The sequence below is a fragment of the Penicillium atrosanguineum genome (genome assembly GCF_028827265.1).
Source record: "Penicillium atrosanguineum strain IBT 20685 chromosome Unknown utg000001l_segment0_segment0, whole genome shotgun sequence".
NCBI lineage: Eukaryota > Fungi > Ascomycota > Eurotiomycetes > Eurotiales > Aspergillaceae > Penicillium > Penicillium atrosanguineum.
The window spans coordinates 523,030-549,312 of record NW_026623133.1 but is presented as its reverse complement, the minus strand read 5'-3'; the positions used below and the strand labels follow the sequence as shown (position 1 = coordinate 549,312).

At 50.7% G+C, this 26,283-nt stretch overlaps 12 protein-coding genes across 12 annotated transcripts; 2 read left to right on the top strand and 10 right to left on the bottom strand.

Annotated features, from left to right (window-relative positions):
* Positions 1–292: 292 nt before the first annotated feature.
* N7443_000200 (acyl-CoA dehydrogenase family protein) lies at positions 293–1,940 on the bottom strand (the record flags this gene model as incomplete). The annotated part of the gene is made up of 3 exons (XM_056880256.1): positions 293–629; positions 682–1,276; positions 1,331–1,940. The coding sequence occupies 3 exons, from the start codon at positions 1,938–1,940 to the stop codon at positions 293–295; spliced, it is 1,542 nt and encodes a 513-aa protein (XP_056745494.1).
* A 462-nt stretch (positions 1,941–2,402) lies between these two features.
* N7443_000199 (phosphatidate phosphatase App1 family protein) lies at positions 2,403–4,775 on the bottom strand (the record flags this gene model as incomplete). The annotated part of the gene is made up of 1 exon (XM_056880255.1): positions 2,403–4,775. The coding sequence occupies one exon, from the start codon at positions 4,773–4,775 to the stop codon at positions 2,403–2,405; it is 2,373 nt and encodes a 790-aa protein (XP_056745493.1).
* Positions 4,776–5,942: 1,167 nt separating this feature from the next.
* On the top strand, positions 5,943–7,040 carry N7443_000198 (proteasome inhibitor PI31 family protein; the record flags this gene model as incomplete). Its single annotated transcript, XM_056880254.1, has 1 exon — positions 5,943–7,040. The coding sequence occupies one exon, from the start codon at positions 5,943–5,945 to the stop codon at positions 7,038–7,040; it is 1,098 nt and encodes a 365-aa protein (XP_056745492.1).
* A 442-nt stretch (positions 7,041–7,482) lies between these two features.
* Positions 7,483–8,764, top strand: N7443_000197 (serine/threonine-protein phosphatase; the record flags this gene model as incomplete). Its single annotated transcript, XM_056880253.1, has 6 exons — positions 7,483–7,644; positions 7,705–7,746; positions 7,827–7,932; positions 7,985–8,518; positions 8,570–8,642; positions 8,692–8,764. The coding sequence occupies 6 exons, from the start codon at positions 7,483–7,485 to the stop codon at positions 8,762–8,764; spliced, it is 990 nt and encodes a 329-aa protein (XP_056745491.1).
* A 486-nt stretch (positions 8,765–9,250) lies between these two features.
* N7443_000196 (uncharacterized protein) lies at positions 9,251–10,222 on the bottom strand (the record flags this gene model as incomplete). Its single annotated transcript, XM_056880252.1, has 1 exon — positions 9,251–10,222. The coding sequence occupies one exon, from the start codon at positions 10,220–10,222 to the stop codon at positions 9,251–9,253; it is 972 nt and encodes a 323-aa protein (XP_056745490.1).
* Positions 10,223–11,023: 801 nt separating this feature from the next.
* Positions 11,024–12,787, bottom strand: N7443_000195 (putative homogentisate 1,2-dioxygenase; the record flags this gene model as incomplete). The annotated part of the gene is made up of 7 exons (XM_056880251.1): positions 11,024–11,274; positions 11,325–11,447; positions 11,500–11,662; positions 11,710–12,312; positions 12,363–12,537; positions 12,591–12,613; positions 12,668–12,787. 7 exons carry the CDS (start codon positions 12,785–12,787, stop codon positions 11,024–11,026), a joined length of 1,458 nt encoding a protein of 485 aa, XP_056745489.1.
* Positions 12,788–13,429: 642 nt separating this feature from the next.
* N7443_000194 (uncharacterized protein) lies at positions 13,430–15,196 on the bottom strand (the record flags this gene model as incomplete). The annotated part of the gene is made up of 6 exons (XM_056880250.1): positions 13,430–14,008; positions 14,066–14,407; positions 14,455–14,636; positions 14,687–14,734; positions 14,784–14,953; positions 15,015–15,196. The coding sequence occupies 6 exons, from the start codon at positions 15,194–15,196 to the stop codon at positions 13,430–13,432; spliced, it is 1,503 nt and encodes a 500-aa protein (XP_056745488.1).
* A 522-nt stretch (positions 15,197–15,718) lies between these two features.
* N7443_000193 (MFS transporter) lies at positions 15,719–17,433 on the bottom strand (the record flags this gene model as incomplete). Its single annotated transcript, XM_056880249.1, has 4 exons — positions 15,719–16,941; positions 16,996–17,176; positions 17,237–17,257; positions 17,314–17,433. The coding sequence occupies 4 exons, from the start codon at positions 17,431–17,433 to the stop codon at positions 15,719–15,721; spliced, it is 1,545 nt and encodes a 514-aa protein (XP_056745487.1).
* Positions 17,434–17,924: 491 nt separating this feature from the next.
* Positions 17,925–19,628, bottom strand: N7443_000192 (acyl--CoA ligase; the record flags this gene model as incomplete). Its single annotated transcript, XM_056880248.1, has 1 exon — positions 17,925–19,628. The coding sequence occupies one exon, from the start codon at positions 19,626–19,628 to the stop codon at positions 17,925–17,927; it is 1,704 nt and encodes a 567-aa protein (XP_056745486.1).
* A 433-nt stretch (positions 19,629–20,061) lies between these two features.
* On the bottom strand, positions 20,062–21,889 carry N7443_000191 (uncharacterized protein; the record flags this gene model as incomplete). The annotated part of the gene is made up of 6 exons (XM_056880247.1): positions 20,062–20,682; positions 20,733–20,762; positions 20,825–21,093; positions 21,154–21,329; positions 21,380–21,658; positions 21,723–21,889. The coding sequence occupies 6 exons, from the start codon at positions 21,887–21,889 to the stop codon at positions 20,062–20,064; spliced, it is 1,542 nt and encodes a 513-aa protein (XP_056745485.1).
* A 615-nt stretch (positions 21,890–22,504) lies between these two features.
* N7443_000190 (uncharacterized protein) lies at positions 22,505–22,747 on the bottom strand (the record flags this gene model as incomplete). Its single annotated transcript, XM_056880246.1, has 1 exon — positions 22,505–22,747. One exon carries the CDS (start codon positions 22,745–22,747, stop codon positions 22,505–22,507), a length of 243 nt encoding a protein of 80 aa, XP_056745484.1.
* A 790-nt stretch (positions 22,748–23,537) lies between these two features.
* N7443_000189 (fungal specific transcription factor domain-containing protein) lies at positions 23,538–24,778 on the bottom strand (the record flags this gene model as incomplete). The annotated part of the gene is made up of 2 exons (XM_056880245.1): positions 23,538–24,268; positions 24,325–24,778. The coding sequence occupies 2 exons, from the start codon at positions 24,776–24,778 to the stop codon at positions 23,538–23,540; spliced, it is 1,185 nt and encodes a 394-aa protein (XP_056745483.1).
* Positions 24,779–26,283: the final 1,505 nt, after the last annotated feature.

Below are 26,283 nucleotides of genomic sequence, written 5' to 3'. Positions count from 1 at the left end.
GCGTTATGGAAATAATGGCTTCTAGACTTTTGTATGAATACGTCATTCGCCGTGAACCTCTTTATTTCCCAAATTGTATCTCTTCCCAATTATCGCATAGGTCATCGAAACTTGGGTATCGACATCTGCACGTGGGCATTGTACATAATCATACACCTGACTTTCCATACATGACCCTTCCCCGACCTGTTCAACGCTGTATTCCATTCTAAAATTTTGAATCAAATGAATCTTCTTAACTACAGTGGAATTGAACGTATATATAAATATATAAATATAAAACAATCTAAATTTACAGCATAGATTTGGGGAACTTCTTCATCGCCTGCCGCACGCCTAGATCCGCTAGGATCTCCTCGGTTCCGCCGAGGATGGCATCGAACTTGTACGTGCGGTGGAACATCTCCACAACCTTACCCATACCGCTCTGGGTGATTCCACGGCCACCAAAGATGTTGGTAGCCATACTAGCAATCTCGCCAGCGGATCTGGTGGCATGCGACTTGAGCAGGCCGATGGGACCGCCCAGGTGGGCGGCCTGCTCGGCGTAGCTCATGTTGCACATCTGGTAGGCGATGGACTCCAGCCAGGCTTGGTTGGATTCGGTGAGTGAGATCATGCGAGCGAGTCTGGATAATCGTTAGTTGATGAGCTGACTTTGTTCCGTGCGGGATAACTTACTTTTGACGAATGGCCGGTTGGGAAACGAGGCTCTTGCCAAAGACGATGCGCTGGTTGCACCACTTCAAACACTCTTCGACGATTGTCATAGACATGCGGACCACAGCAGCAACCATCATGAAGCGCTCGTGGTTGAAGTTGCTCATGATGACGACGAAGCCCTTGTGCTCCTGGCCCAGCAGATTCTGAACAGGCACCTTGACATTCTCGAATTGCACGAATGCAGTGGCAGCGGCAGTCGAGTAGGAGGTCTTGATCTGCTTGGTCTCGACGCCCTCGCCGCGCGGGATCAAAAGCACAGAGAAGCCCTTCTCGGTACGGCAGCCGGTCACGAAGTAGTCGGCAAACATGCCGTTGGTGATCCACTTCTTGGTGCCGTTAACAATGTAGTGTTTGCCATCCGGGGTCTTTTCGGCGGTAGTCTTCAAGCCTGCGACATCACTGCCCGCGAAGGCTTCAGTAATGGCCAGACACATCTTCTTCTGCCCAGACAAGACTTCGCCAGTGACCCGCTCCTTAAGAGCAGGATCGTTCAGCCACTGCTGCACGGCCGTGAGACTGATGGCCATGCCAGCCATGTTGCCATCTTGGAAGCCTAGACACAGATTAAACCACTATCTCACTTGACATGTACTGGGTGAAAACTCACCTCGTGCATTAGCACGAACCAATTCTTGCGTCACAATCATGTCGTGCAGATAATCAAACTCCTTGCCGTCCACGGCCCCGTCCAACAGCTGGAGGCCATGCAAATGCTTGCCGGGACCGAGGCGCATAGCCAGAATATTCGTTTCCGCCATACGGTCAATCAGCTCCTGACTAATATAGGTACCATCACGCTCTTTCTCTTGCGCCTCGGGGGTAACATGGCGATCTGTGAATTCGCGGACAGCCTTTTGCAGTCGGTGATGGCTTTCCTTAAAGTAGGGACTCTTAAATTGCGGGCGCAACCAGAGTGGTTCCGCATAGGGAACGGGGCTCAGAGCGCCAGGCACCGGGCGGATAACCTCGGGCTTTTCACCCTCGATGGTGCCGATGTACAGTTGATCATGGTACTTTTCTAACACCTCTTGGCGATGCAAGTTGTAGAAATCTGTAGTGGCATCTTGGCCGGCAACCTGAGCGAGCACGACGCTGCCGCCGGGGTGGGCATCGACAAAATCGGTGAGGTCATAGACATTGTGGTCGATAATGCACCAGAGGGAATCCTCGGTGTTGTGCTTGGCCACCTCAGCGCGCGTGAGTATTTGTGAGGGCATATTGGATTATTTTGAGGAGGTCAAGAGAGAAGACGAGGGTTGAAAAGGAGGGACTAAAGGAACCTAACCTGTGAAGAGATGTTATACCCCGGATCTCCGAGACGGCGTTGCCAATCAGAGGGCAGTAAATGTCAGCCGAGGTTGTTTCACTGCACGTTCCTGCGGACTTCCCGAGGTTAGTTGTTTTATCTTATCTTTTGCTTTGGTTGCATCACCATGCGTCTCGGCCGCATGGCATGTTCAGATACATGGAGATAGTTTTATGTACAGGATAATCAGCAAAGATGTCAAGACAGCTGCTTGGATGGGTGGATAGCTTGGAGCCTAAAAACGGATATTAAATGCCAACCAGCAAGTCACCTTGGTGGGGTCGGGGATGAACGTAGGCAATATCATATGAATGGAAATCGTATAGACGGTCTAGGGATATGTACAAGTCTATCCTAACCTCGTGAAGCGAGTCTAAGGCCGGCGTCCAGTACCCGCCTGTATATCCTTCAGTGCGTCATCCACCAACCACACGCACACCGGCTGCGCGTCGCTTCCAACCCGCCAGCTACCTAGGACAACATTCTGCTTCTGAAGAATCTCCGATGCGCGCTCCCATCGACGTCGCCATAGCTCCTCGCGCTTGTTGGGGAGCGGTGTCGGTGGCATGGCAGATTCACTGGCCGTCCGTGCCAACGATTGGTTAGATGCGGGCTTTCGCAGGCCTGCCGAAGGCGATGAAGAGAGGTTGAGTCGCTCGGTGGCATATTGGAGAGCCGCCTGAGCTGCAGATACTGGGTATGACGGCAGATATGACGGTTTTGCGGGTGTTTGTGGTGGGGGTCGAGAGGAAGTCGGTGTGCTTGATGCAGAGCTAGCGATTGGAGAAGACGTGTTGGTACGTCGTGGCGGGGGAAGGGGAGGAGGCTGTTTAGAGCGCCCTTGCCCAGAGCCTGATGCATCTACAGTCTCGGCTGAATAACTCTCGTTCGTGAGCGGGTCGGTGCGAGTTCGAGATACTGGTGATGGTTCAAAGTCGATCAAGGAGTCCGTTTGGGCCGACGGTTGTCGAGGCGGCAAAGCAGGAACAGCCTTACGTCGTACTGGCGGCGGTGGTGGCTTTGCCTTGCCGGATGAAGTCTCGATATCTCCTGGTGCTGCCGTTGTACGTAAAGAAGATGGCTTGGTTGGCTTCATAGGAGGCGCACGCGGCTTCGTAGACATGGGCACCTCAGGAGCAGGCGGCTTCTGTTCCTCGTCATCGCGTAGATCAATCAAGTCGCCATTGTCTATGCTCTTTGAATCTTCGGTGGAAGATGATGTGTCTCGAGCCCGACGGGGCGGCAACGCAGGCCTGTTAGTGTGAGAGTCCGGGTGATCCACCAGCTGCGGAGTACTGCGATTGCGACTAAAAGGCCCTTCTAGATTTCCAACCGACTGGTCGAAGAAAGGCTTCTTATCTGTCGTCGTTACATCTCGAATGAATACTCCCAAGACCCGCCCAGGATTAGCCAGCACAATATCAGTGTAGACCTCTAGGTCGGCTTCGCCGCTATCGCCAACCAAAATGAATTTGCGTTCGGGGAAGTCACGCAAAAGCTGCTCAAGGTTGCCTCGTTTTCTCTCAGCAGTGGGCTCGAAGATTCCTTGTAGCATGCCAGAGTAAGCTTTGAGATGGAAGGAGCCTGGAGGTAGTCCGACAAGCTTGAAGTATTTCTCCAGCAAAGGATATAGTTGCCATGGAGCGTTTGAAACGTAGTGGAAGTCCACGTTTCGCTTGGCCAGCTCTTGATACCAGTCGCTGACTCCATTAACGGTCAAGTCGCCCAGTTCACGAACGAAGGTGTTGCGGAACATCTCTTTAGCGCCACTCGCAATGGCGGAGTGTTTGACGGTGTCATCAATGTCACTGATCAGGCTGATGCCTGTCGGCTCAATAAGCTGGATCGGTTTTGCAGCACATAGGTCTTCGGAGGCCAACACTCGTACGTGAGTTGGGACGAAGGGTAGTGCAGCACGTAGCGTGAAATGTCCTGACTCGTCTGTTCGCAGAGTTCGTGATACACTCTCCTCCTCATTGAAGAAGAACGCCATAACACCCAGGCCAGCAATAGGGTTGGTCAAAAACGGACGAAGTCTCTCCATCAGATGTGCGTTGGCCATGGTCATTTCATCCTTGCTCAGAGGAGTCGGTTGGCCGGTGCCTCGAGACTGATCAACACGAGAGCTCTTCCAGGCCTGGTCCGCTTCTTTCTCCGCTGAGTCAACCAGAGTCTCCATCTGCTTATTCACGTACTCGTCTTCGCCTTTGCTTGCTGTTGAGCTCTGTCCATTGTTTGCAGCAGGAGCTTGAACACCACTCAGCTGCCTAGCCAGCGTAACCATGAGGCGGTGCTTCTTGCCCATCGGCTCTCGACCAGGTGCATAGATCCAGCCACGCACGTCGACCTCCACAACCGCATCTTCGGCCTCTGCATTATCCCAGCCGTCTTCTGAGTGGCGCTCATGGTCCACGCCGTGATATTCATCGAGTTCACGAGACCAAGAATCACGGCGAGAAGGCGAGAAGGCACTCTTTTTTGGCTTGGGTGTTAAGCGCCTTGCATAGCTAGGGAATAACACCATCTCCTCATCGCCAGAGCGCGCGATCTCCACGTCTGGAAAGGCGCCGGGCGTATTGTAATAATCCTCACTGCTGTATTCATTTTTCTGTGAGGTCCATTGTGCCTGATAGGCCTGGCGTAGTTCATTCGCCGCCTTGAAGTACCCGTAGACCTTGCGCCTACGACCACCATTGCCGTCCCCGCTCCCGACGCCCGGTGTTGACGAAAGCCCAGATTGCGCCATCGGGTCTTTCACAGCATTTTTTGGCCCTTCAGTAGGCCCACAAATAGCTCTCGTGTGTGTTTCCGATCCCAATTTACCTGCAGCGACTCTCCCGCCCCGCAACCGTCGCCGTGGCCCAAGGAGATAGGCAACGAAGCCGCCGCCGAATCTGCGGTTGCGGGCTGCAAGCAGCGCCTGGCGCTGGACGATGGCTCTATAGAGTCGCGACTGTGCACGGTGGCGGAGCGCGGGGAGGGTCTCGTGGCGGAGGTTCCAGAGACGGTTCTGAGTTCTGCGAGTTGCAAGAGGTCCGACGAGTATGCGGAGGAGGGAGGAGAGTCTGCCTGCTTTTGGCTCACGGCGAGGCAAGGTAGGGCTCGAGAATGGATTAGGCGGGAGCGAATGTCTGAAGAGAAAGGGTTTGAAGCGAGCGATGGGCCAGCGGAATCGAGATTTGGGCGCCAGGGTCTCGGATGTCCGAAGCCGGTTGGTGATTCTGAGCAAGGGACTGGACCCAGGAAGTTCGAAGGGTAGACAGGGGTTTTAGACTGAAACGATGAGTTGATGGTAATATAATTCAGATAGAGGGAATACTCACGGGGGTGGATGTGAATAGGAATATGCAGAGGGGAACTTGGCAGGGCTGAGATGTTCTAGTTCCAGGTTCCTGCGGGGCGGCCATGACGCGAATCTGGCCCCGTTTCACGCACTCGGACTATTTCTAGCTATTGTACACAGCATCTATGTACTTCTATCTCGATTTGTTCGCAGATACAGCTGTGATTTTTTATTTTTTTTCTAGGACTTCCTAGCTTGACACATTGGTGCTCCAAGGTACATGTAGACAATTTATTGCTCAGTGATATATCCCAGGCGCAACACTTGCAATTCTGGACTCTCCCAGTACTTACCCTAACACCTGGTAAATTCGGACCATAGATGTGAACAAAACTAAACCTTTAAATTCGGCGCCTTTAATCCTACTAAATGTGGACCGTAACCGCTTTCACTTCCATCCCTTTTTAGTCCTTTCATTCACTGTACTTGTTCGACATTGAGGCTCTGTGGATCATTGTTGATCCGCTTATCTCAGCTCGCATCAGTACACCTGCGGCTTGGAGCTACTTGCCACAACTGAATCCTTACAGCTCTCGGGTTGCAACCAATTTCATCCTCAAATTTATCAACATGGCAAACACCGACGTCTTAAACCCGGATCGTATCTTGGGCCTGGCAGCCAAAGCTATCGGTGACGGGCAGCCGAATCTCCAAACACCCGCTGAAGCTATCGCACTGATCGGCCATGCCTGCATGGCCGCAGTGGACTTCAGGTTGGTGGGACTCGGAGAAGACCATAATCTACGTTCGTTTCCTTCCCCGTATCTGTCCATAATTTGCTCATCGCTAACCTTTGTAGAAACATCAACAGAAAGTCCCGCCCTTCCCGCAGAATGGAACACTAATGATACCTTTGCCTTTCGCTACGCACACGCACAGTCCTCCATGCAGTACTTGCTGAAAGTGAGCCGACTTGGTAATAATGCGGTGGTATTTGCACTGGCCTTGGGCGATGATCGCACCAGCTCCTTTGACCTTCCTACCAAAGATTACATCTCCGGATCTGCTCTCCCGTTGCAGTCCACAGACAAGCTCACAGATGCCCTACGCGAGATTTTCATCTCTCCCGCTCGACTGAGCGATCTCATCGGACTTTTTAAGATCAATGTTATCCAGAAACTAGCCCCCGGCTTGCACAAGGAAGGTTACGAGGATCCAACTCGAGCACCTAGAGAACAAGCTGAAAGTAGTCAGCTTCGCGACCGCCTCCGAGATGACTCCCTTCCACAACCTGCTCGTCCATACCCATTCGATGATCCTTTGGCTGCCGCGCCTCGTCGACCCAACCCACCTGGTGACTTTGCCCCGCCTGGATTTGAAGACGAGTTCGAAATAAATCGCCCTCCGAGAGGATACGCTCCAGGCTTCCCGGGCGGAAGAAGCCCATACAATATCGGGGACCGGGATCTATATCCAGCGGGCCTTGGACCTCATGACCCGCTCCGGGGCACCATGGGTCCCGGCTTTGGAGGAGGTGGTGGCATGCACCCGACTTTCGACGATCCTCTCTTCGGGGGATCTGGTGGGGTAGGTGGCTATAATCCCCGTGCACCGCCTGGAGCGAGGTACGATCCTCCTGGACCGGGCCAGCCACCGATGGGCGGTAATCGAGGACCGGGTGGAGGCTTTGGTGGCTTTGGAGGTGGGTTCGGCGGCGATATTATCTGAGCTGTCAGCAAAAGACGGGATGTAGTCCCCGAAACGAAGTGATGATGTGCTATAATGAAACGTGAGAAATGAAATTGTACAGTGTGTAAACACCAAACTTGTAGATTTACAAACCTAGGCGTAACGAAATGAAAGGAAATGAGAGAAAGTATACGTCGAGGATGGCGGTGTGGCTCAGGTGTGGCGCAAACTCACCTCCAAACTTGATCTTCCCGCATCTCTCATCTCTTTCTCCCCTTGTTCCCCTCCCACCCCAACCTCTCATCCCTAGAGTAAAGTTGGGAAACTTGTTACTGCTATCTGTTCTGAGTTCTTTCCACTTCTCTCTACTGTGATTCCTCGATTCCCTCAGATAACCTGGTTGTTCGTTTCTCACGAGACCGCCCCTCCCCCCCCAGCTGGCCCCTCCTCCCCCTGTTCCCATCCGCCAGCTGTGCCCACAATGGACAACAACATGGAAATCGACACTGCGCGGTCGCCCGAGCCGCACCACCTCTCGCCCACAAGCGACCCCGGCTCCATACCCACCTTGGATGGCTGGATCGAGAGTTTGATGACGTGCAAGCAATTAGCGGAGGAGGACGTGCGGCGACTGTGCGATCGGGTGGGTTTCTTTGCTGGATCGCCCCTGCAGGATCCGAATTGATAATTTTCTGCATTTCAGGCACGAGAGGTATTGCAAGAGGAATCGAATGTTCAGCCAGTGGTATGTGATGATCCTCTCGCCGGTCGGACTTCGCGGGAGCACCAGGACATGACCTCAGTCCACTGACGATTAAAATACAGAAATGCCCGGTGACAGTTTGCGGTGATATACACGGCCAGTTTCACGATCTAATGGAGCTCTTCCGCATCGGCGGCCCTAACCCTGATACAAACTATCTCTTCATGGGTGCGTTTGTTTTGTCGGTCGGACTCGTCCCATAGCTAACCTCGGAAACCAGGTGATTATGTCGATCGAGGCTACTATTCTGTCGAGACTGTGACCCTCTTGGTCTGCTTGAAGATTCGTTACCCCCAGCGTATTACCATCCTTCGTGGCAACCACGAATCCCGCCAGATCACCCAGGTGTACGGCTTCTACGACGAGTGCCTGCGCAAATATGGCAACGCCAACGTGTGGAAATACTTCACCGACCTCTTCGACTACCTCCCCCTCACTGCTCTCATTGAAAACCAGATCTTCTGTCTGCACGGTGGGCTGAGCCCGTCCATTGACACCCTCGACAACATCCGATCTCTGGACCGCATCCAAGAAGTCCCGCACGAGGGCCCCATGTGCGATCTCCTCTGGAGTGATCCCGATGATCGCTGCGGCTGGGGAATCTCTCCTCGCGGTGCGGGGTACACATTCGGTCAGGACATTTCGGAAGCGTTCAACCACAACAACGGCTTGACTCTGGTTGCTCGGGCGCACCAACTGGTGATGGAGGGATATAACTGGTCACAGGACCGCAACGTGGTGACCATCTTCTCAGGTATGCTTCTTTCCGTGCCCTTACTGTATAGGATTCGACTAACCGATGTAGCGCCCAATTACTGTTACCGCTGCGGCAACCAGGCCGCCATTATGGAGATCGACGAGCATTTGAAGTACACATTGTGAGTATACCACGCATTCTTTCCGCTGATCCGTGCTAACACTCCTTAGTCTACAATTTGACCCTTGCCCCAGAGCAGGAGAACCCATGGTATCGAGGCGCACACCCGACTACTTCCTGTGATAGATTTCATTGTTGTCCCGCAGAAGGCTACTGGGCTAGCGGAGGAAGGGGGCATATGATCGGGGCTTTCGTCCGCTTAATTCTGTATGGTTCGATGCCTGGCCGTCTGTTGATACCAATCATGAAAATAAAAGACCCGCGAGACTTTCAATTACATGCTACAGAGACCGGTTATTCCAAAGCTTCTGGATCGGATACATGCTTGGATTTGACCTGCAGATGGTGTAGTTAGTGTGCTGTACGTACCTTGGTCGGTATTGGCTTGAGGTTTTGATCCTAGGCTCAATGCTCTACCAGGTCAAGTTTGATATATTTTAATCATGGTGGAATTAAAGAAAGCTGGTAGTGAAGACCAATTCTATCGCTAGGAATAAATCTATCAAGATATGTAAACAACGCCATGTATACAGCCATCCGACTCCCCTTTAGCAATGTCGTGTTCCATTAATTAAATTATATTTTGAATAGCATGACGAAAGCACAGCATTATGCAAGCGCCTTTCCGTCCTTCTCCTCCTGCTGGTTCCAAGCAGAAACAATAATCTGGCTCTGCTCAGGAGATGCCTCCGCCCCGTGCTTCTCGCTCTCGGCAACATCCCCGATACGGTAGTGTCGCACTTTGCTGCTTCCATTCGGAACCCACATGCGCTTATCCTTCCGCGAAACCAAAAAGATCATGACAACGGTCCAGTCAATAGCAAAATTGAAGATGTAGAAACACGCCTTGGACTGGTACCATGCCGGATCCGTGACGGGACGAGGGTTCATCCAGGATGTGCCTGCGCGGAACGAGGCACCGAGACAAAGGAGGCAGCCGGCGAGTAAGATGATGAAGGCCCGTGTATACCATGACCCGGTTCCGGGGTGCTCGACGTAGCGGAAGCGGGTGAGGATGAGAATCGCAAGGACTATGGGGATAGGCAGGAACGAGACGACAGCGAAGTAGGTTAATCCGTAGAGCTGGATATCGCGATCGATACGGTGCGTGTTGGCGTTGAGCGTGTACATGCTTTGGATGACGACCGTGATCACCATGACGATTGTGATGATCACGATCAAATAGAGGGCTTTAAACGTCCATGACAATGGACGAGACCAGCCGAAAGCGGGAAATGCGGCGCGAAGCATACGCTGCGTGTATATCAAATTGAGAACGAAAAGAAGGAGCACACCCGCCGCGACGAAGATCTGGGCTGCGATCGCGAGCGAGACGTTGGTTGGGTAGCAGGCCCAGACGATGCGGATGACATTTGCGCCTATGCGGGACATGCAGAAGCCGAATGACACGGCCGAAGGAATGAATTTGTGGCCTCGTTTTCTGTTGCGTTGGAAGATAGTCATGTGGCCAGCGCCGGCGGCGGCGAAGAGGAAGAGAAAGACAGCGCAGATGGGGACATCAAGGTCCTTTGTTGGACGACCGCCAAGTGCGGCAGTTTTAGGGGCGTATGGCCCTCCCATTGTTGCTAGATTCTGTCACTCCAGGTCTTGCGATGAGTGCTGTGGTGTGTTGTGGGGTGTTGAGGGGTGATGTTTTGATCGAAGATCGTATAGATCGAGCAGGCGCTGTCCGTAGGGCAAGCACGAGTCTCAGTTGAATCTTAAAAAAAGGCGTGGCATGCAAGGAATGAGATTCGCGTTCCAGGAATGGAAGCACAAGCAAAAGCAAAAGACTATATAAGGCCAGGGCTCACTCCATGGCCTTGATTCCTTGGCATGGGCTGCAGGAAACAGCGAGCGCCGATATAAAAGGCCCGAGCCGATCGATCGAAAGGGGGGTGACGGCGCATGGTGTGCGGATCCCTGCTCAACTCGTATCAACAATAGTGAAACCAAGTTCAAGCGTCTTCAGTGAAGGGGCCAAGGTGTCGGTGTCGGCGGTTTGCTGCGCCGCGGAGGTTGGGCGGAGGCCGAAAGGCCGACTCCCCGTGATCTGGGATCGTCGGTTTTGGGCCTTTAAAGGCTGGTTATGGTGTTTAAACCTCAGCGTCGTTTTTGCTCTATTTTATTTTATTTTGTTTCGTATTTTGTTTTAATAAATTTGGCCTATATAACAAAGAAAGTAAAGGAATTGTGAACCTAGAGTTCAGCTTTCCAGGTGATATTGAAACACCGAACTAGTAAGATCGCTGCAAGAATATTGAAAGGCTCGGAGAATCTGGAACCGCAATTATCGCAATAAGCGTCAAACAGGCCAAACAAGCCCAATTCGGCGGAAGGGATGATATGATAGTCCTCACGTAGGGCTTAGTGTCCTAGGACTTATAGATTCTTGGTCTTGGCCAAGATTTCCTCGACCTCCTTTGCATGCTTCGAGAAGTTATCCACAAGACTATCCCACATCTTAGGCTCATGTTCATGCTTCTTGTCGCTGTTCCACGCGTAATCCGTAATCGTAAACGGCCGACAGGATTCAAACATGAAGGCAATCGACGACTCGGAGATTTGCATCACTGGCGGCGCGCTCTCGCACGCCGCTTTGAACTCCTCATATGCAACGCCGTGAGGGACCACTATCAAGATTAGCAGGGTTCGGCTTGGAGCCAGGGTAAGGTGCACATACTTCCGCATTCGAACGATACGCTTCCCGGCTTGAATGCGTCACTTCGGCCGCCGTAGTCGCCGTAAATCAGACCCATTAATTCGGAGGCTACATTGCGGTGGTAGTATGGAGGCCGATAGGTGTCTAGATGGAGTTAAAAAAGGCTTGTGTTTCTCGGAGTAATAGAAAGACCTACGCGATGCAACATCCCATCTCGGAGAAAAGATAAGTAGATCGGCTAGGGGTGCGGTCAGATCGCGCGACTTGGCTGTCAGCACACAGAAAATACTCGGGTCAATATGATCCACGGAGATCGAGCCGACGTTGACGAATTTTGTCAGATCATATTTATAGGGGACCTGGAGAGTCAGCTGGGGTCCTGTTCCGAGCTAGGGGGAATCCTTACGTAGTTCCCGTGCCAGGCCACGACATCGAATGGGTTGTGGTTCTGCTTGCTGTTGAAGAACTTGCCTCCAAGTTTATACACAATCTCCCAGGGCTCTTGAGCAATCTCGTAATGAGCCTCGGGACACAAAAAGTCCCGTGCATTAGCCAGCCCATTGGCGCCCAGGGGTCCCAATTCAGGTAGCTCGAAGCAGGTACCCCAGACCTCGAGAATGTAGCCACGCGACGGCCCGTCTGGAAGTCCCACGCAGAAGCGCAGGCCCCGCTGTATGACTACAATCTCACCGGGCTGAACGAAGAGAGGCCCGAACTCGGTTTGAATGTCCAGGGCCCCCTGCTGCGGGACAATCAGGAATTCGCCGTCCGAGTTAACAAAGGCCTTCTTCTTCATGCTGGTGTTGGCTGCGTAGACGTGAGTGGCCAGGCCCTCACGCAGCGTGGGCTCACCCGAGCCCGCGATAGTCTTCAATCCCTGGACAAAGTCGACCTCGCCGCTGGTGGGGATATCGAAGGGGTGCCAGGCCAGCTGAGTCGGTGAGACATGAATGCGAGGATTCATTGGAAGAAAGTTAGACTCGGTATCCTTGTTGTCGGGCATTTCTGTCTACGTAAACGGTTAGTACCAACTGGGCTGATTCCATGTTCAGTACATACGAAACCCTGGTGCGCAACTGCCGGGCGAGCGCGGTATAGCCATGCCTTCTTGTTAGCATGTCGTGGCGCCACAAATGCAGTAGCAGTCAATTGTTCGGCGTACAGCCCGAATCGGACATTGCGGGGACTGTTCTGGCCTTGTGGAAGGGTACCAGGCACCGCTTCTGACGCGAAGCTAAATTGGTGAGCTACATCAGCCAGTTGAATCGCTAGATGCAGGGGACGTACGCATTGCCAAAACCAGCTTGGTACTGCAGCAGACTGTTGTCAGAAACTGAAAACTTAATCGATTGATTGGCACATACTTTATAAGGATCGTTGCGCCTTGTCGCAAAAGAAGGGACCGTTCCGTCCTTTTGCGTCTCGGCCCAGTGGAATATCTTTTGATATTCCTGAGGGTCGGCGAGGTCACTGGTTGAAGGCATGTCGTTCTTGATTGCTTATTGATTGAATTACAGAATTGAGAAGATATTCCACGCGGGGCGCGAGACCTATATACGAGGAACAGTTCAGGCAGTGGGGTCACGGCTCCCCCGGACTTAACCATGGGGTATACATCCGATGCCCAAGAAATGAGACCAAGCCGTGGAGATCGGGGAGGTACCTCGTCATGGCGGAGCTCATCAGCTGTGGAACAGGCCAGAGACAGTAGAACTCGGCATATGGTGATACACTCGCTCTGCCGACCTCCCCGGGCAGGGATCGCGATTCGTTACCGTGGGAGTGTGGGGAAACCAAACATGAATCGTCGATTCGTGGGTGCGCGACCCCACATGAGTAAGGTCTGAGTAACGGCGGAGACGTAAATAGTCGACACCTAAACCCATTCACTAATCACTCACTACGGTTTAAGATGCCTTTGGTGGGTCGCTCTTTCACTGCTGAACAAGCAAATGCGGGATTCAGTCGAGGGTACAACTGCCGAGTTGTGTAGGGAACCTAGGAGATCATGCATAACTAAACTTGATGCTCGCCTGCTCGGATGAAACTATACACGGCTCCAATGGAACGAAGGCTCGTAATGAGTCCTTCATGTATTCTAATCCAATTTAAATGACATTGTCTATTTAGTTGAGGAGGCTGATGCGTCCTGCGGTGAGGGCACCTAGAATTGGGAGGTAGACTCCACTTCCTGCTTCTCCGAGCACTTTGCAAGGCTCGACTCTTCGTCGCGCAGCGAATTGCGCCTCGTTAATTTCCTTGGATTCACCTAAGGGGCCGAATGCAAATCGGCTATCTGCAGACCAAGGCGCGTTCCCTGAGACAAACTGGATCCAGCGCTGTCGCATCTCTTTTCCAACCGCCTGTGCAGCAGGATTGAATGAGAGATCCAGTCCTTCAAAAAGGAACAACAGATCAACTGCATGGTGGGAGCGGCTAGATGGCTGCCAGGGGTTCGGTTGGTCAACAACGTACTTGTAGACACGCTTGTTGGCGGCGGCTAGCTTGTTCGCGACGATTTCAACTGGGAGTGCGTAACGTGCATCGTTGACGAAATCCAATGCCCCAAGCTTTGCGGCTGTGGGTCTATCGGAAACCACATGGTACATCTTGCGGAGCTTGCTACCCCATTCCTTATCGCCTTCGAAAGCAGCTGCTATGGTTTCGCCGTCCAGTGCCTCAATGCCGTTGCGCCAGATGACGGACTGTCAAGGTTGGAGTCAGATTCGCTTCAACCTTGGCCGGTTTGAGCTTTGACATACCTCATATTCAGTATCACCAATCATAGCCTCCTCCACCTGCTCAGGCCTACTCTCCCAGTTTGCCAACTCGGGCTCTTCTTGAATCCACATGGTATTCACCTTGCAGTCTTTCAGAGCCTGAATCAACACTGGGACGGAAGACTCCCGTAGCGAGGGCTGCCCAAGCTCTTGCACCGTTGCTTCCAATGTCTTGATCAACCCATCACCTCGCTCCACGGGCAATGGGGACGATAGATGAAGGGTACCCGATGCCAATATAGCCCTTTTGACGGGAGGACCTGTGATAAGATGCGCATGGGCGTAGACGGCCCCGGCGCTCTCACCAGCCAGAGTGATGTTTTTCTGTGTACTGTTAGTACAAGATGTGGAATGAATATGAGGGCGCTTACAGGATCACCACCGAAGGATGAAATATTCTTGCGAACCCACTCAATACCGACTCGCTGATCCTTAAGAGCAAGATTTTTCTCCTTGCCATCTCCGAAGCTGAAAATATTAAGACGATAATTAATCGAAACAAAGACAATGGGCTTTCCAGCTTCAATAGAGTCCGACACGAGCTTGGCGGGATCTAGACTATGATCAGCACCAATGAAGTCACAGTGTAGGATCAATACTCACCGCAAATCTTCGATGCAGCAGAGCAAAAAGTGACAATTTGCGAGCCACCTGTAAAGAAAAATTAAACTTAGGCTACTAACAAGAAGGAGAAACAAACCATGAATCCAGACCAGAACTGGGAGTGGCTCCTTAATGGAAGACAGTGGAGGACAAGTGATCTCAAGATTCAAACACTCGAATTCATCCTCCGGCTCTGGGGCTATTTCGAAATCCGCAGGGATTCGAAGCAGATGACGGACATCTACTTCCATCTGAGGACATCTCGGGCTATTGGCGTGTCAGATTTATCAAAGGGAATATCGTCTGGAAGACAGTACAGGCGTCGTACCCATATTTAGTCGCATCGACAACAGCCCCCGCAAAGTCGTTCACTGGTTCAGACTTCTCAAATCGCGCAGGAACACTCGCATATTTGATTCCCAAAAATTGATGAACGGGGACTTGCCCATCTCGCTGAATACCCTTAAAAGTAGCATTCAAAGTCGCGTGGTGAACTTCTGGTGTTGCCATGATTTGTAAAACGATGGTGAAATTAGTAGTTTGGGATGGTATGAAGATATGAAGAACTCCGGGGTATTCTGTCTCGGCCGGCTATTGTTAAAGCCTTCAATTCCCGAGGTACTCACCCCGGATCCATTGTGGTCCCAAGCATTGTTCTACTTTGGGGTGCCGTGGGGCTCTGGAGAACCCACTTGTGGGGAGCCTTTGGGCTTCGGGTGCGGATCAAGCAATTTGAAGGATTCAAGAAGCGAGAAGAGACACAGTAATTGTTTGTAACTCTACAGAGATGTTCGTTAAATACCGAGAGTTCATTGTGCCACTGTGGCCGTTGAATTCCGTGATGCATTTGTAGATTGCCCGATTCCAGGCAGCAAGGCATCAATTCCTCCCCGAGGCCGGGCTTTGCTCTTTGCACCAATCAAAAATGAGTGAAGATCTATTGACTAAGATTTTATCAATGTACAAGATTGAGAATGGCGCTGATTATATACATATGTATGCAAGAAGTGAGAGAGATCTAGAGATATAATTTTAGGAAGTTTCCGATTCCGGCTGATCACCAGCCGCAGCTGGCTTTGGCTTCCTCAAGATCCAACCACCAACAAACAAGAGATTCGGGATCGCAGAAACACCAGCAACCAGACCCATTGCCCAGCCCATGGTGCCCCAACCAGCATTTTGGCGAATGAACCCAGCGAAGAATGGGCCGATGAGACTGCCTGCTGCGAAACCCATATTAGAAAGGCCAAAGGCCAAAGCCATGGCGCCTCCACGGCCAAATACATTCGGTGAATTGTCCTCCTTCTCTTGGACGGCGTTGAATACTTCCGTCACTATGGGAGTCATGACCATGGAAATACAGCATCCGAGCAAGGCGAGCAGGGCGCAAAGGACAACCTTATCGTGCATCGTATTCTCCTTGACGAGACGCAGGAGAGTCGCCACTGGGACGACGCAGAGGAATCCCGCCGCCGTGAGATAGCGTGGGGTCCAGCGATAACGATCGATGATGAAGCCAGTGATCGGATCTAGGATATGGGGTACCATGAGTGGAATGAAGATGAGCCCTTGTCCAGTCTGTTCCCATCCGAATGTGTCCTCAACGAAGATTGGCAGAACACTGTCGAAGGAAGTCAACACTAAGGATATCACGAAATACCCCCAGAGGGATACTACCAGCCGGTATGAGCTCAAGAGCCTGGCAGCCTGTCTTAGAGGGCTATGCGCTACGGGCTTTTCCTCGAGTGTCTCGGATTTCGAATCGTCCACGGGTGCAGGAGACTCCGTGATCGTATCCGTAGCAGCCTCTCTATTGCCCTTCTCTTCGATCGATGCCAAAGGCTTCGTTTCAGTCGCAATCCATCGAGCAGCATGTCGCTTTTCAATCAACACGAGCCGGAGGAAGATATCAATGCCGATTAACCCAAAGGCAAGACCGAAGACGGAGTAGTATCCTCCATTTTCGTAGAGAACACCTCCCAAAAGAGGTCCAGCCATCGTGCCAATACTTAATGCCATAGAGACATATCCAATGGCCTGGCCGAGGCCTTCTTTCCCGACAGTATCAACCATCAACGCTATGCCAACGGTCCAAACAACCGCTGCGGCAGCGCCCTGGAATAGACGACCGGCGATCCAGAGACCGATATTTGTTCCAATGCACAGAAGGGCAGTGGCAGCCTCAAGTGCAACGAGGCCTAGGAGAAGGGGCCAACGTCGGGATTCGGCGCGGTCGGCTACATAACCGATGACAGCTGATCGAATAGGTCAGTTGTACTCGTACCTCCCACAGAACGGTAGCGACTCACGGGAGAAAGCTAGCAATGCAGCTGAGTATAAAGCTAGAAGAATGGATGTCCATGTTTGGACTGTAGGTAGAGGCTTTAGGTTAGTCAGGGTGCACAAGACCAGAATCAAAGAGCTTGACCTACTTTTATCCGGTGAAAGACCGACTTTACGCTCCAATGCTGTTGGTGTGACAGGCACAATCTAGGGGAATCGTTAGGGACATATTGAATTACCCAAAATTATTTATTCGAAATACCATACCAGGCCATACATGAAAATATCCTGACTCGCAAGTTAGCCACTTATCTGCAATGAAAGATATCAAGATAGACACATACCGTAGAAGCCGCGAAGGAAACAGTGAACATAATAAACCATTTGGCAGATCTAAGCTCTACGAACTTCGGCCGCGTAGGTTCACCCTTCTCGGGGAATCCGAGAAAACCCAACAAGCCCATGGTTCTTGGTTCTCAAGAGTCAAGCGGAGCGGGTCCCAGTCGACGTCACATAGGGAAAAAGCTGCGGGTAAAACTTTTGCTAGGCGATATTGGCGATCGCTAATCGGAAAACAAAGGAAACCAAATGATAGAAGTAGGGAAACTGTGGTAGATTTCCATTTTGCTCTAATTCATTCGCACACCAACCGATTAAAAGATCGAGTGGACGGACGTAGAGTCTGCTCCGAACGCGGGGCCCGCGGGCTCCGGAAAGTGCGCCACTTAACCAGATTCGTGCTTATCGAGCTTGTTAGACCGCATTTTGCTACTTGATCTTGATTTCTTGATATGATCCATTTATTGCGTTCAAGATCAATTTGGAAGCGGTCTGTGTCATATCCATGTTTGCCTAATATGACACCGAAAAACGAGGCTATGTCCGCGGGCTCCGTGTGATTACTAAGGTTCCACTAGGTAACTAGTTGATTGTTTACCTATAGTCATGAATATGATCACAGATTCGCTTTGGGTCCCTTGATCTTCAAAGTCTCCTTGAGCTGTCTTCTGAGAATTTTTCCGCTCGGGCTCTTGGGGATTTGATCCACTACATAGATTCCGCCTCGGAATCGCTTGTGGTTAGCGATCTTCGGATCTAACCATGAATGAATCCCGTCAATCACGGTCTTGTGGTCCTTTTCTTTCGCTTGGCGACTGAGCACCACGAATCCAACCGGAAGCTCAGTAGCTTTCTCATCAACCCACTGACCGATAACAGCGGCGTCATCGATGTCGGGATGCTCGATTAGTTTTCCTTCCAACTCGCTTGGAATCACCTGGAGACCCTTGTACTTGATCATCTCCTTGATGCGATCGTGAATAGCCACATAGCCTTCCTTGTCGATCGTACCAATGTCTCCAGTCCGGAACCACCTAGTGCCGTCAGAGTCAATGTGGAATGAGCCCATGGTCGCGGCTTCGTTCCTGTAGTAGCCTCGAGTCACATTAGGTCCACGACACCAGATTTCACCCGACTGGCTCGATCCGTCTGGGTTTGTGGCAACATCCAACATAGTCTCTGGGTCAACAAAGCGGAATTCCATGCTGGGAGCAATGCATCCAACTCCCGAGTCTCTCTTATCCATGCGACTATTCGGGAATCCAGTGGCCAGAGGAGACGTTTCAGAGAGCCCCCAAGACTGGGTACAGAAGACCTCCGTTCGGAAGAGATCCTTGAACTTCTTTTCAAGTGTAGAGCGAAGCTCATTAGTCAAGGGGGCCGCGGCAGACATGATGCGCTTGACACTACTCAGATTGTACTTGGAAACTCGTTCGTCTTTGACAAGCATGAGTGCGACGGGAGGCACCAATGCAAGGTCTTCCGGCCGGTATTTTTGAATACAGCTCAGATACAATTCGAGATCGAATCGGGCCATAACTATAACGGAGGTGCCCCAGAGTAGGCATTGGCACATGTAGATGTTGAGCCCGTAAATGTGACTGAGTGGGAGGAATGCAATTGTTGAGTCGCGTTGGTTTCGTTCATCAGGTTGACCGGACTCCATCTTGAGGGAACGCCATTGTTGCAGGTTGGATGTCATATTCTGGTGTGTGGTGATGACACCTTTGGAAGGACCAGATGTACCAGATGAGAAGCAAATGAATGCAATTTTCTCGGCGGCATCGGCTGATGAAATTGTCGATAGAGCAGCAGGTGGGAATGTGCTAGCAAGATGCTCACAGGTAGGCTGGCCATTGATAGGGGCGGAGCCATCCAGAATGATGATATTTTCCACGGAAGTGCCTTTCAGAGCTTTTTGTGCTGTCTCGAGCAAAGATGAATGGGCAATGATGAACCGAGCTTGACTTGTTTTAAGCTGGGCATTGAGCTCCAGCGACGTCAAGGCTGCGCTTGTAGGGGACAATATGGCGCCAGACCCAATAATTGAATACATCACCACTGGATAGTCTATGGTGTTGGGACTGAAAAATGCGACCACATCATCTGCTTTGAGACCAAAGCTCTGGCGAAGTCCATTTGCTAGAGATTTGGTGCGCTGGACGACATCACTAAAGGTGTACTGTTTCCCGGAGACCGCATCGATGTATAATGGCCGGTCCAGAGGGTTACCCAAGGGGTTTGAAAAAAGATACGAAATTAAGTCCACAGACTCGATGTCGATATCCGGGAACGGAGAGTGGTAGACCTTGGACGGCATTGTTGGTATCACGGGTTTAGAGGAGTAAAAATTTACCGATCATCAGAGTTCCGTGAATTGCAGATGGATTTAAATAAAGCTGGAGATCATCAAAGCAATGTCGCTCGATCCAGACTGCCCGAGCAGGAACCGGATGCCGCTATACAATGCCGACCCCACAAACTAGCAGGCGCGCACCTATCGTAGCCCTTATTTTGGGTGTCTAAGGGGCGCGGGGTAGCTTCCCTGACCCACTAGTGGGTCTTGTTTCGGCCTGAGAGCGAAACCCTCGGTCTCCATTATTTTCCTCGGTCGGATTATTAATCTTGACACTACGAGCCTTGGGTAATTTTCTAAGTTATATATCAAGGCCTTGTTGATGAAATGTAAAGCTGGCAGGATATGCAACTAACGCGTATCAGACGCCTCGAATTTTAAGAATCCACGATAGAAATTAGCAAGTCATGAAGATCGCAAACACGTTTCCGTATTCATCCAGTGACACAGAATCAGCAGAGTCAAACAGAATACCTCTGCGCATACTGTCACCTCCAAAAGCTTCTGTAGCCACGCTAGAAATCATTCCTTTGTCGCTGGGTCCGTAAATCCGCGCCAAGAACCCATCTTGAATATTCCCAGGAGTAAAGGTAGGCCACGGCTTGATTCCATGACAGAACTTGAAAAAGTCCTCCGCAAACGCAGTCCCAACAGCTCGCTGCTCCGAGCTCAAATATTCAGTGAAATTTTGAAAGAGGTAGGCAGTGTCAAGGATGTGGTTTGCGTGACCTTTCCATGGTCCGTCCCATGGATTGCCCTCGTTGAAATGGTAAACATAGGCGTTTCCGCTCCAGCCACGGGCGAAGCTGAGGGCGGCTGCGTGACACATGATATCTGAGATAAAATTGAGAATGGAGTGGATAGACAGCTCGTCGGGTGTGTCACTGGTAATGCCGTAAGCATTGAGTATGCGTTCTGCTTCCTCTGGGTACGGAGCGAGAGCTTGGCGAGTCGCGGATATAAAGCGCTCCGTACTGTTAGTGTTGATATGCGGTGCCACTACCTGTAGAATGCTGGACTACGTGAATAGTCAGTTTTGATTAAGGTACTTATTGCAAAGAAACATACGTCAACTTCCGCATCTCCGATCAGTAGGTCCTGGCACCATGAATTGCCTGGGAGAATTTTCGAGTTCTTTTTCCTAGCTCGGTGTATGTCACGCCTGGAAGAACGATATCGCTATCGATGGCTGGGGCCACCAAGATCGATGGGGGTAGCTTGGCGAGAAGCTCATGACTCGGCATAGTAAGCAGTGCCTGTACTCGGTCTTCTGCTGTCAGGTCAGTCAATCCCAAAGCGGCAATTGCTTTCGCATAGTTTTCCTCGTGTACGTGGTACGGCAGGGCCTGGACGAACAATGACGTGCCGCTCATCGATATCGCCCGCTTGAAAAGTGGGGTTTGTGAATGAAGATGGTAGGTTACCGAAGCTTAGGCCAGTTAGCAACAATAAACACCGAGAGTAAAAATGTCCAGGAATTGCATCTCACCCCCTCCAGCGCTCATTCCTGCTACAGTGATGTTCTCTGGATCTCCGAAAAAGTCTCCGATGTGCTTTCGAACCCACTCTAGAGCCACGCGCTGGTCACGAAGTCCATTATTTGCTTGATAGCCTGCATCCCGTAGTTCTTCGGAAGTTAAAAATCCTGGAGCTCCCAATCGATAACTGAGAGGCTGTCAGCCAATACAGAGAAGGAATGATCCACATTATCTTACTTGATTGCAACTACCACCACAGACAGGCCTCTCTCAGTGGACAGCTTGACCAGTCGGTGGAGATCATTTTGAGGCCAGGAGTTAGCTCCAATAAAGAGACCACCTCCATGAATGTACACAAGCACGGGGAGTCTTGACGAGGAACTGGCATCAGAAGGGTATGCGATGTTCAGATTAAGGCAATCAATATCCGATTGTGTTAATTCTTTTCTGGGCAGTGAATGCTGGACGTGTCCAAGCTCTATCTCACATCCAACTGACGGGGACAGCGCCGTGGGTCTGGGAGAACTATCAGCATGATTGCTTTTCATGATTGCTTTTTCTCAGTCCCGGATAAACTTACCCATTGGTCATGGCATCGAGGACATTGCCCGTTCGTTCTTCAATCAGCTCGGCGCCTGCAAATCTATTCTTGAGATGGGCATATTTGATTCCTAAGAATTGAGTGACGCCACCCGCACTTATGCCTCGGATGTCGCCCAAGGAGCGCGTTTTGAGAATTGTGGTCATACTGGGGCGACTGAAAGGTTCAGTGAGGACAATGAAGAAAGCACGGGAGTCTCTAACGTGTGAGTTTTTGTTCCTCGATAGAAAGCTGATCAAATGGTTCAAATTGGAAGCCGGGGTTAAATCACAACCCCTCATTGTGGACCCCGGGTGCCATCGCGGATTGATCGCCGGGGTTTTCCCGCGCTCTTCGGATTTAGACTACTTTTTCCCCGGATGTTGAGAGTGATTAATTCCGGAGATACCTTCGTACTCATTTCTAACCATGTCGCCCAATCGGCTCATTTAGGGAATCGATGTCCTTAGCTACGGTGGTAATTACGCGCTAATGCACTCCCTGCACCTCCATCCTGTGATTAACCTGGTCCGACCCTGCGCAAATATCTCGGCATAAATAAACGTATCACTGCAGTTCATCACTGCGATGGCATTACTCTGTGTCTCAGTAAACAATTTGATTCAAATGGTAATTAGTGTTGGACGTTTTGTGGAAATCCCCCCATTAAATCATATATCCTTCTTCATCTCTTCGAGACTAGCCTTGCCCAAAAACGCCCGATTATACAAAAATGAGTAGCCGACATGATGCACCATTTCCCCCAAGTCAAAGACTCAAAATCAGTTCTTCCCCTTCGTCATATCTGATTTCTCTCTAACAAGTGTATCGGTGTTGCTGATTGTTGACTCGGAGTCGGTATCGTAGCTCTTGGTGCTTGATTCGGACTTGGAAGATCGTTTTTGACGGCTGTTCTCGACTTTTTGACTTAAGTATTTCCATACATCCTTCGCAAGCTCGATGTCAGTGCGGGGACGAGGAGTGAGAGGTCCAGTAGGTGAACGTTGGATGGTAAAGCCGGCCATTTTTGACGACGTTGGTGTGTAGATTGAGTGAAATAGGGGGAGAATTTTGCTGGTTGGCAGTCTTTTGTATTGTAGATGCAAGTCAGATTAGACTGAAGATTGTTTGATTGACGATGAGTTGATAGGCATATTCTAGACAAAAAGGACTCGACTTATATAGACTTCCATCTCTCGGCGCAAGTCATTCTGATGCCTAATGAGTCAATGCTTACATGTAGGCATTAGGAAAGTTTGCGTGTCAATCAACCGAACCGAGATTATAAGCTTTACTCCGACCCCGAGACGCAGAATGTCGTCGCCTGGATGAGGTGGCAGCGGAAGCCTAGCCCTACGTATGTGGTGGAGCGTGCGGGTGCGAATGACTCGGGCATCGTTTTAGTTAAGCCTCATGGTGATCCTGGGACGGGATTGGTTCGAATTCGTATCGGACTACTCGGAGCTCGGGTCACTACGACCAAAACAGACATGGCGTGCTTGACTCATTCGCTTTCACATCTGTAAAGGTTTCGTATAGTCAGACCCATTTGGGACTCCGACTCCGAACGCCAACCCCGACCAGCGTGAAGCTTACCCCGACTCCGACGCCGATTCCGGACCCCCACTGTCGATCTACTGGCACGTCGTGGCCTGGCAAACACTATCTGGATAACTCTGCTCACTTACACATCATCGGACTTTATCGTACTTAATCAAGGCTGAAGCATATTTAATTATTGCGGTAACATTCCTCGGCCTCCCGCTTTGTCCTTTGATCTGATGAGAGATGATGTCGCACCCACAGAAATTATAATTAGAGCATATCTAAGCTGCTTTGTAGTTCAAATTGCCAGTTATCGAGATGCGTGATATAGTAGTTGTAATCCAAGAAAATGTCTGCGACATCGGAGCTGTTCGGAGTCTGTAAGTTTGTGGCGCTTGACTGCATGGCCGGAAAAACTGGCTGAGCGGCTTCAGGTGATAGAACAAAGTCTAGAACGCGTCGAATGGTCCCCCGGGCCTGTTGACATATATCATAGTTGCCTTCGTGAGGCTGAATAATTGTTTGGAGGTACGATGCAAAAATGCTTAGGTCCTGAATAGCCTGTGATCGGGAGAATGACATGGTCGACTCGATTGAGGGGCTGGGTGTGTCCACGGACTGATTGGAAGACCGGCGAATGAGCTCAATTGAAAGGACCCCGGCTGCTGGTAGGCCAAAGTAAGATATCTTTTGTATACAGATCAGCGGTGTAGACTGGAATGCGAGAAATGAAGGCATAGTTACCACCCAAGAAATTTCGCCAGAAATTCTCATGGCTCGGATTCGACTTTCGACAAGCAAAAGAATCTCGCTTAGACCCTCATGCGAGACCTTGACAAGATCCGGGCTCCACGTATTGAGGCGCTTCGAGAGGATTCGATATAATAGAAATCGATTGAAGATAAAGTCCAGATGCACCTGGAGGTAGATACTTTTTTCAACGCCTGGGACTTCGGATGGATCATGCAATCGCTGAATGAAGGGTGGGAGCTTCGACCAGACTTGATCAGACTGCTGCAATAACTGTCTTGAGGAGAGCTTAGCAATAGTAACATACAATCGAGAATAAAGCCGTACTCAATCTTTGCTGGGAGATCTTCAACCTGCTGGTTCAGTGATAACTCTAGAATGCTTTCTCGCACCGGGCCCATCAGCAAAGCAACCCTGACCCAGACTGCTTGTGAGTTGCTTTTCGTTTTGCTCCAGCCGTCAGCATCTAGCCTGCTAATCGCCAAATCCCGGACACTAGGTTCGGCGACAACTTCTTTAAAGTTGATATCCAAGGGCAAAGTGATGTTACAAAACCGCCAACTAAGACGTGGTGGCCTTCCCAGGAAGGTGGCCAATTGCTTGTCTACATTATAAGCAGACCCCATTACCCTCTTGCGAGTCTCCGAAAGCCAGAAAGGCGTGTCATCATCGGATGAAGGCTGGTTCAGACCCAAAGTGAAGATGACAGTTGACAGATCCCCTAGCGCTCTCCAACAACGGTAGTCTATATAAATGCACATGTAAGCGGATGCACTTCTTCGCTAAAGCTTGCATGACTTGCCTCGATCTCCGTGAATGAGAGTGGTGAGGTAGGTGTGTTCACAAGTTAGCCAACTGACGACATCGTTCAATACGCCAGCTTCATTGCAGAACTTCAAGCATGTCTCGGTTGCTGATAATGCCAAACGCCCCATGTCTTTCCGAGGGATGACCGGCTTGCCCTCAAACTGGAATACCGACTCCCAATCACAAGGTAGAACAGTGCCGGCACCCACGAAAGCGAAAGCCAGACCGACAATCTCCCATCTGCAAGACATAGACGACATAAACTCCGCAAATGTCAGCGAAGAATGTAAGGGGACTGGACTTGAGAACATATGAAATATTTCGAGAGAACGACGGAACAAGGCGTCATCAGCGAGTAAGTGTACATCTGATAGTTCCTGCAGTGATTGGAAAACCTGATTCACTACCGGCCCACCCAGAGCATCACAGTCCTGCGTCGAGTCAAGCCGCGATGCCACGATCCTCCGATATACCGGGAGGTCTCTCAAAAGTCGGAGAAGGTCTGCACCCTGTCGTATGTCCTCGTGTTCGACCATTGCACTTGAGCTGGGACCTTGAGCTACTTCAATATTGCTTTGTATATCTTGAATATTTGAGATGCCCAGTTGATCAGTACTCTCTTTGAAAAGCGCAAAGTGACTCGTCATTCCAAGGTATTCAGACTGCTGTAACCTCCGCTTTGGGGCTGGCCGACTCTCACGGCTCGATTCCAGCGGGGTCACGTCGCGACACGAAACGCGTGATCGATCTTTAGAATGTAATACCGTTGATCTGTTGACGGATCTAGAACTCGTTGCTGGAGAAGGCTGATAGACACATCGGTCTGGCTTGTTCGTACGAGCGCATCGCCCACATATGGGAAATTGATGGTCACAGCGCAGCTTAGACTTCCGACACGGCTCACACGACGATGGCAAACCGTTCTTTCGTAGGGTCACCATTGCGTGCTGCGTGAACAGTCGATCGAGCGACTAGTTGTAAGTCTGGTTCGATGGACAATAGTGGATTCGCTCCAATCCGTGACGGGCGCTTTAAGCTACTGACTAAGCACACCAGCCTGGCCATGGCCCCTAGGCCTTGAAAGCCTTATTGTATTTAAATAAAGACGCTCTTCCAGAATTTCAAATCTTTGAAACGGAATGACTAGGATCTCAGGGTAAAAAGCCCCCATCAATCAAAACTACTATCGAGCATGGTGGATGAGTCAAGAATATTATATTCACGAATGCAAATGTGGTGTTAGTTGCGTAGTCGGCAAGCACACAAGCCTTAGGAACGATCATTCTCGATCGAGATCGAAAATCGATCGGCCCACTCAAATTGAGAGAAAAATGATTAGTGTTCCAATTTTCTTCTAGGCTGCAGATTCTGCAGAAACATGACCAGGGGCTACAGCTCACATTAAGCTGTATATCCAGTTTGGAGATTATGAGCAAAATAAATGACTCTCTGGCTTTCT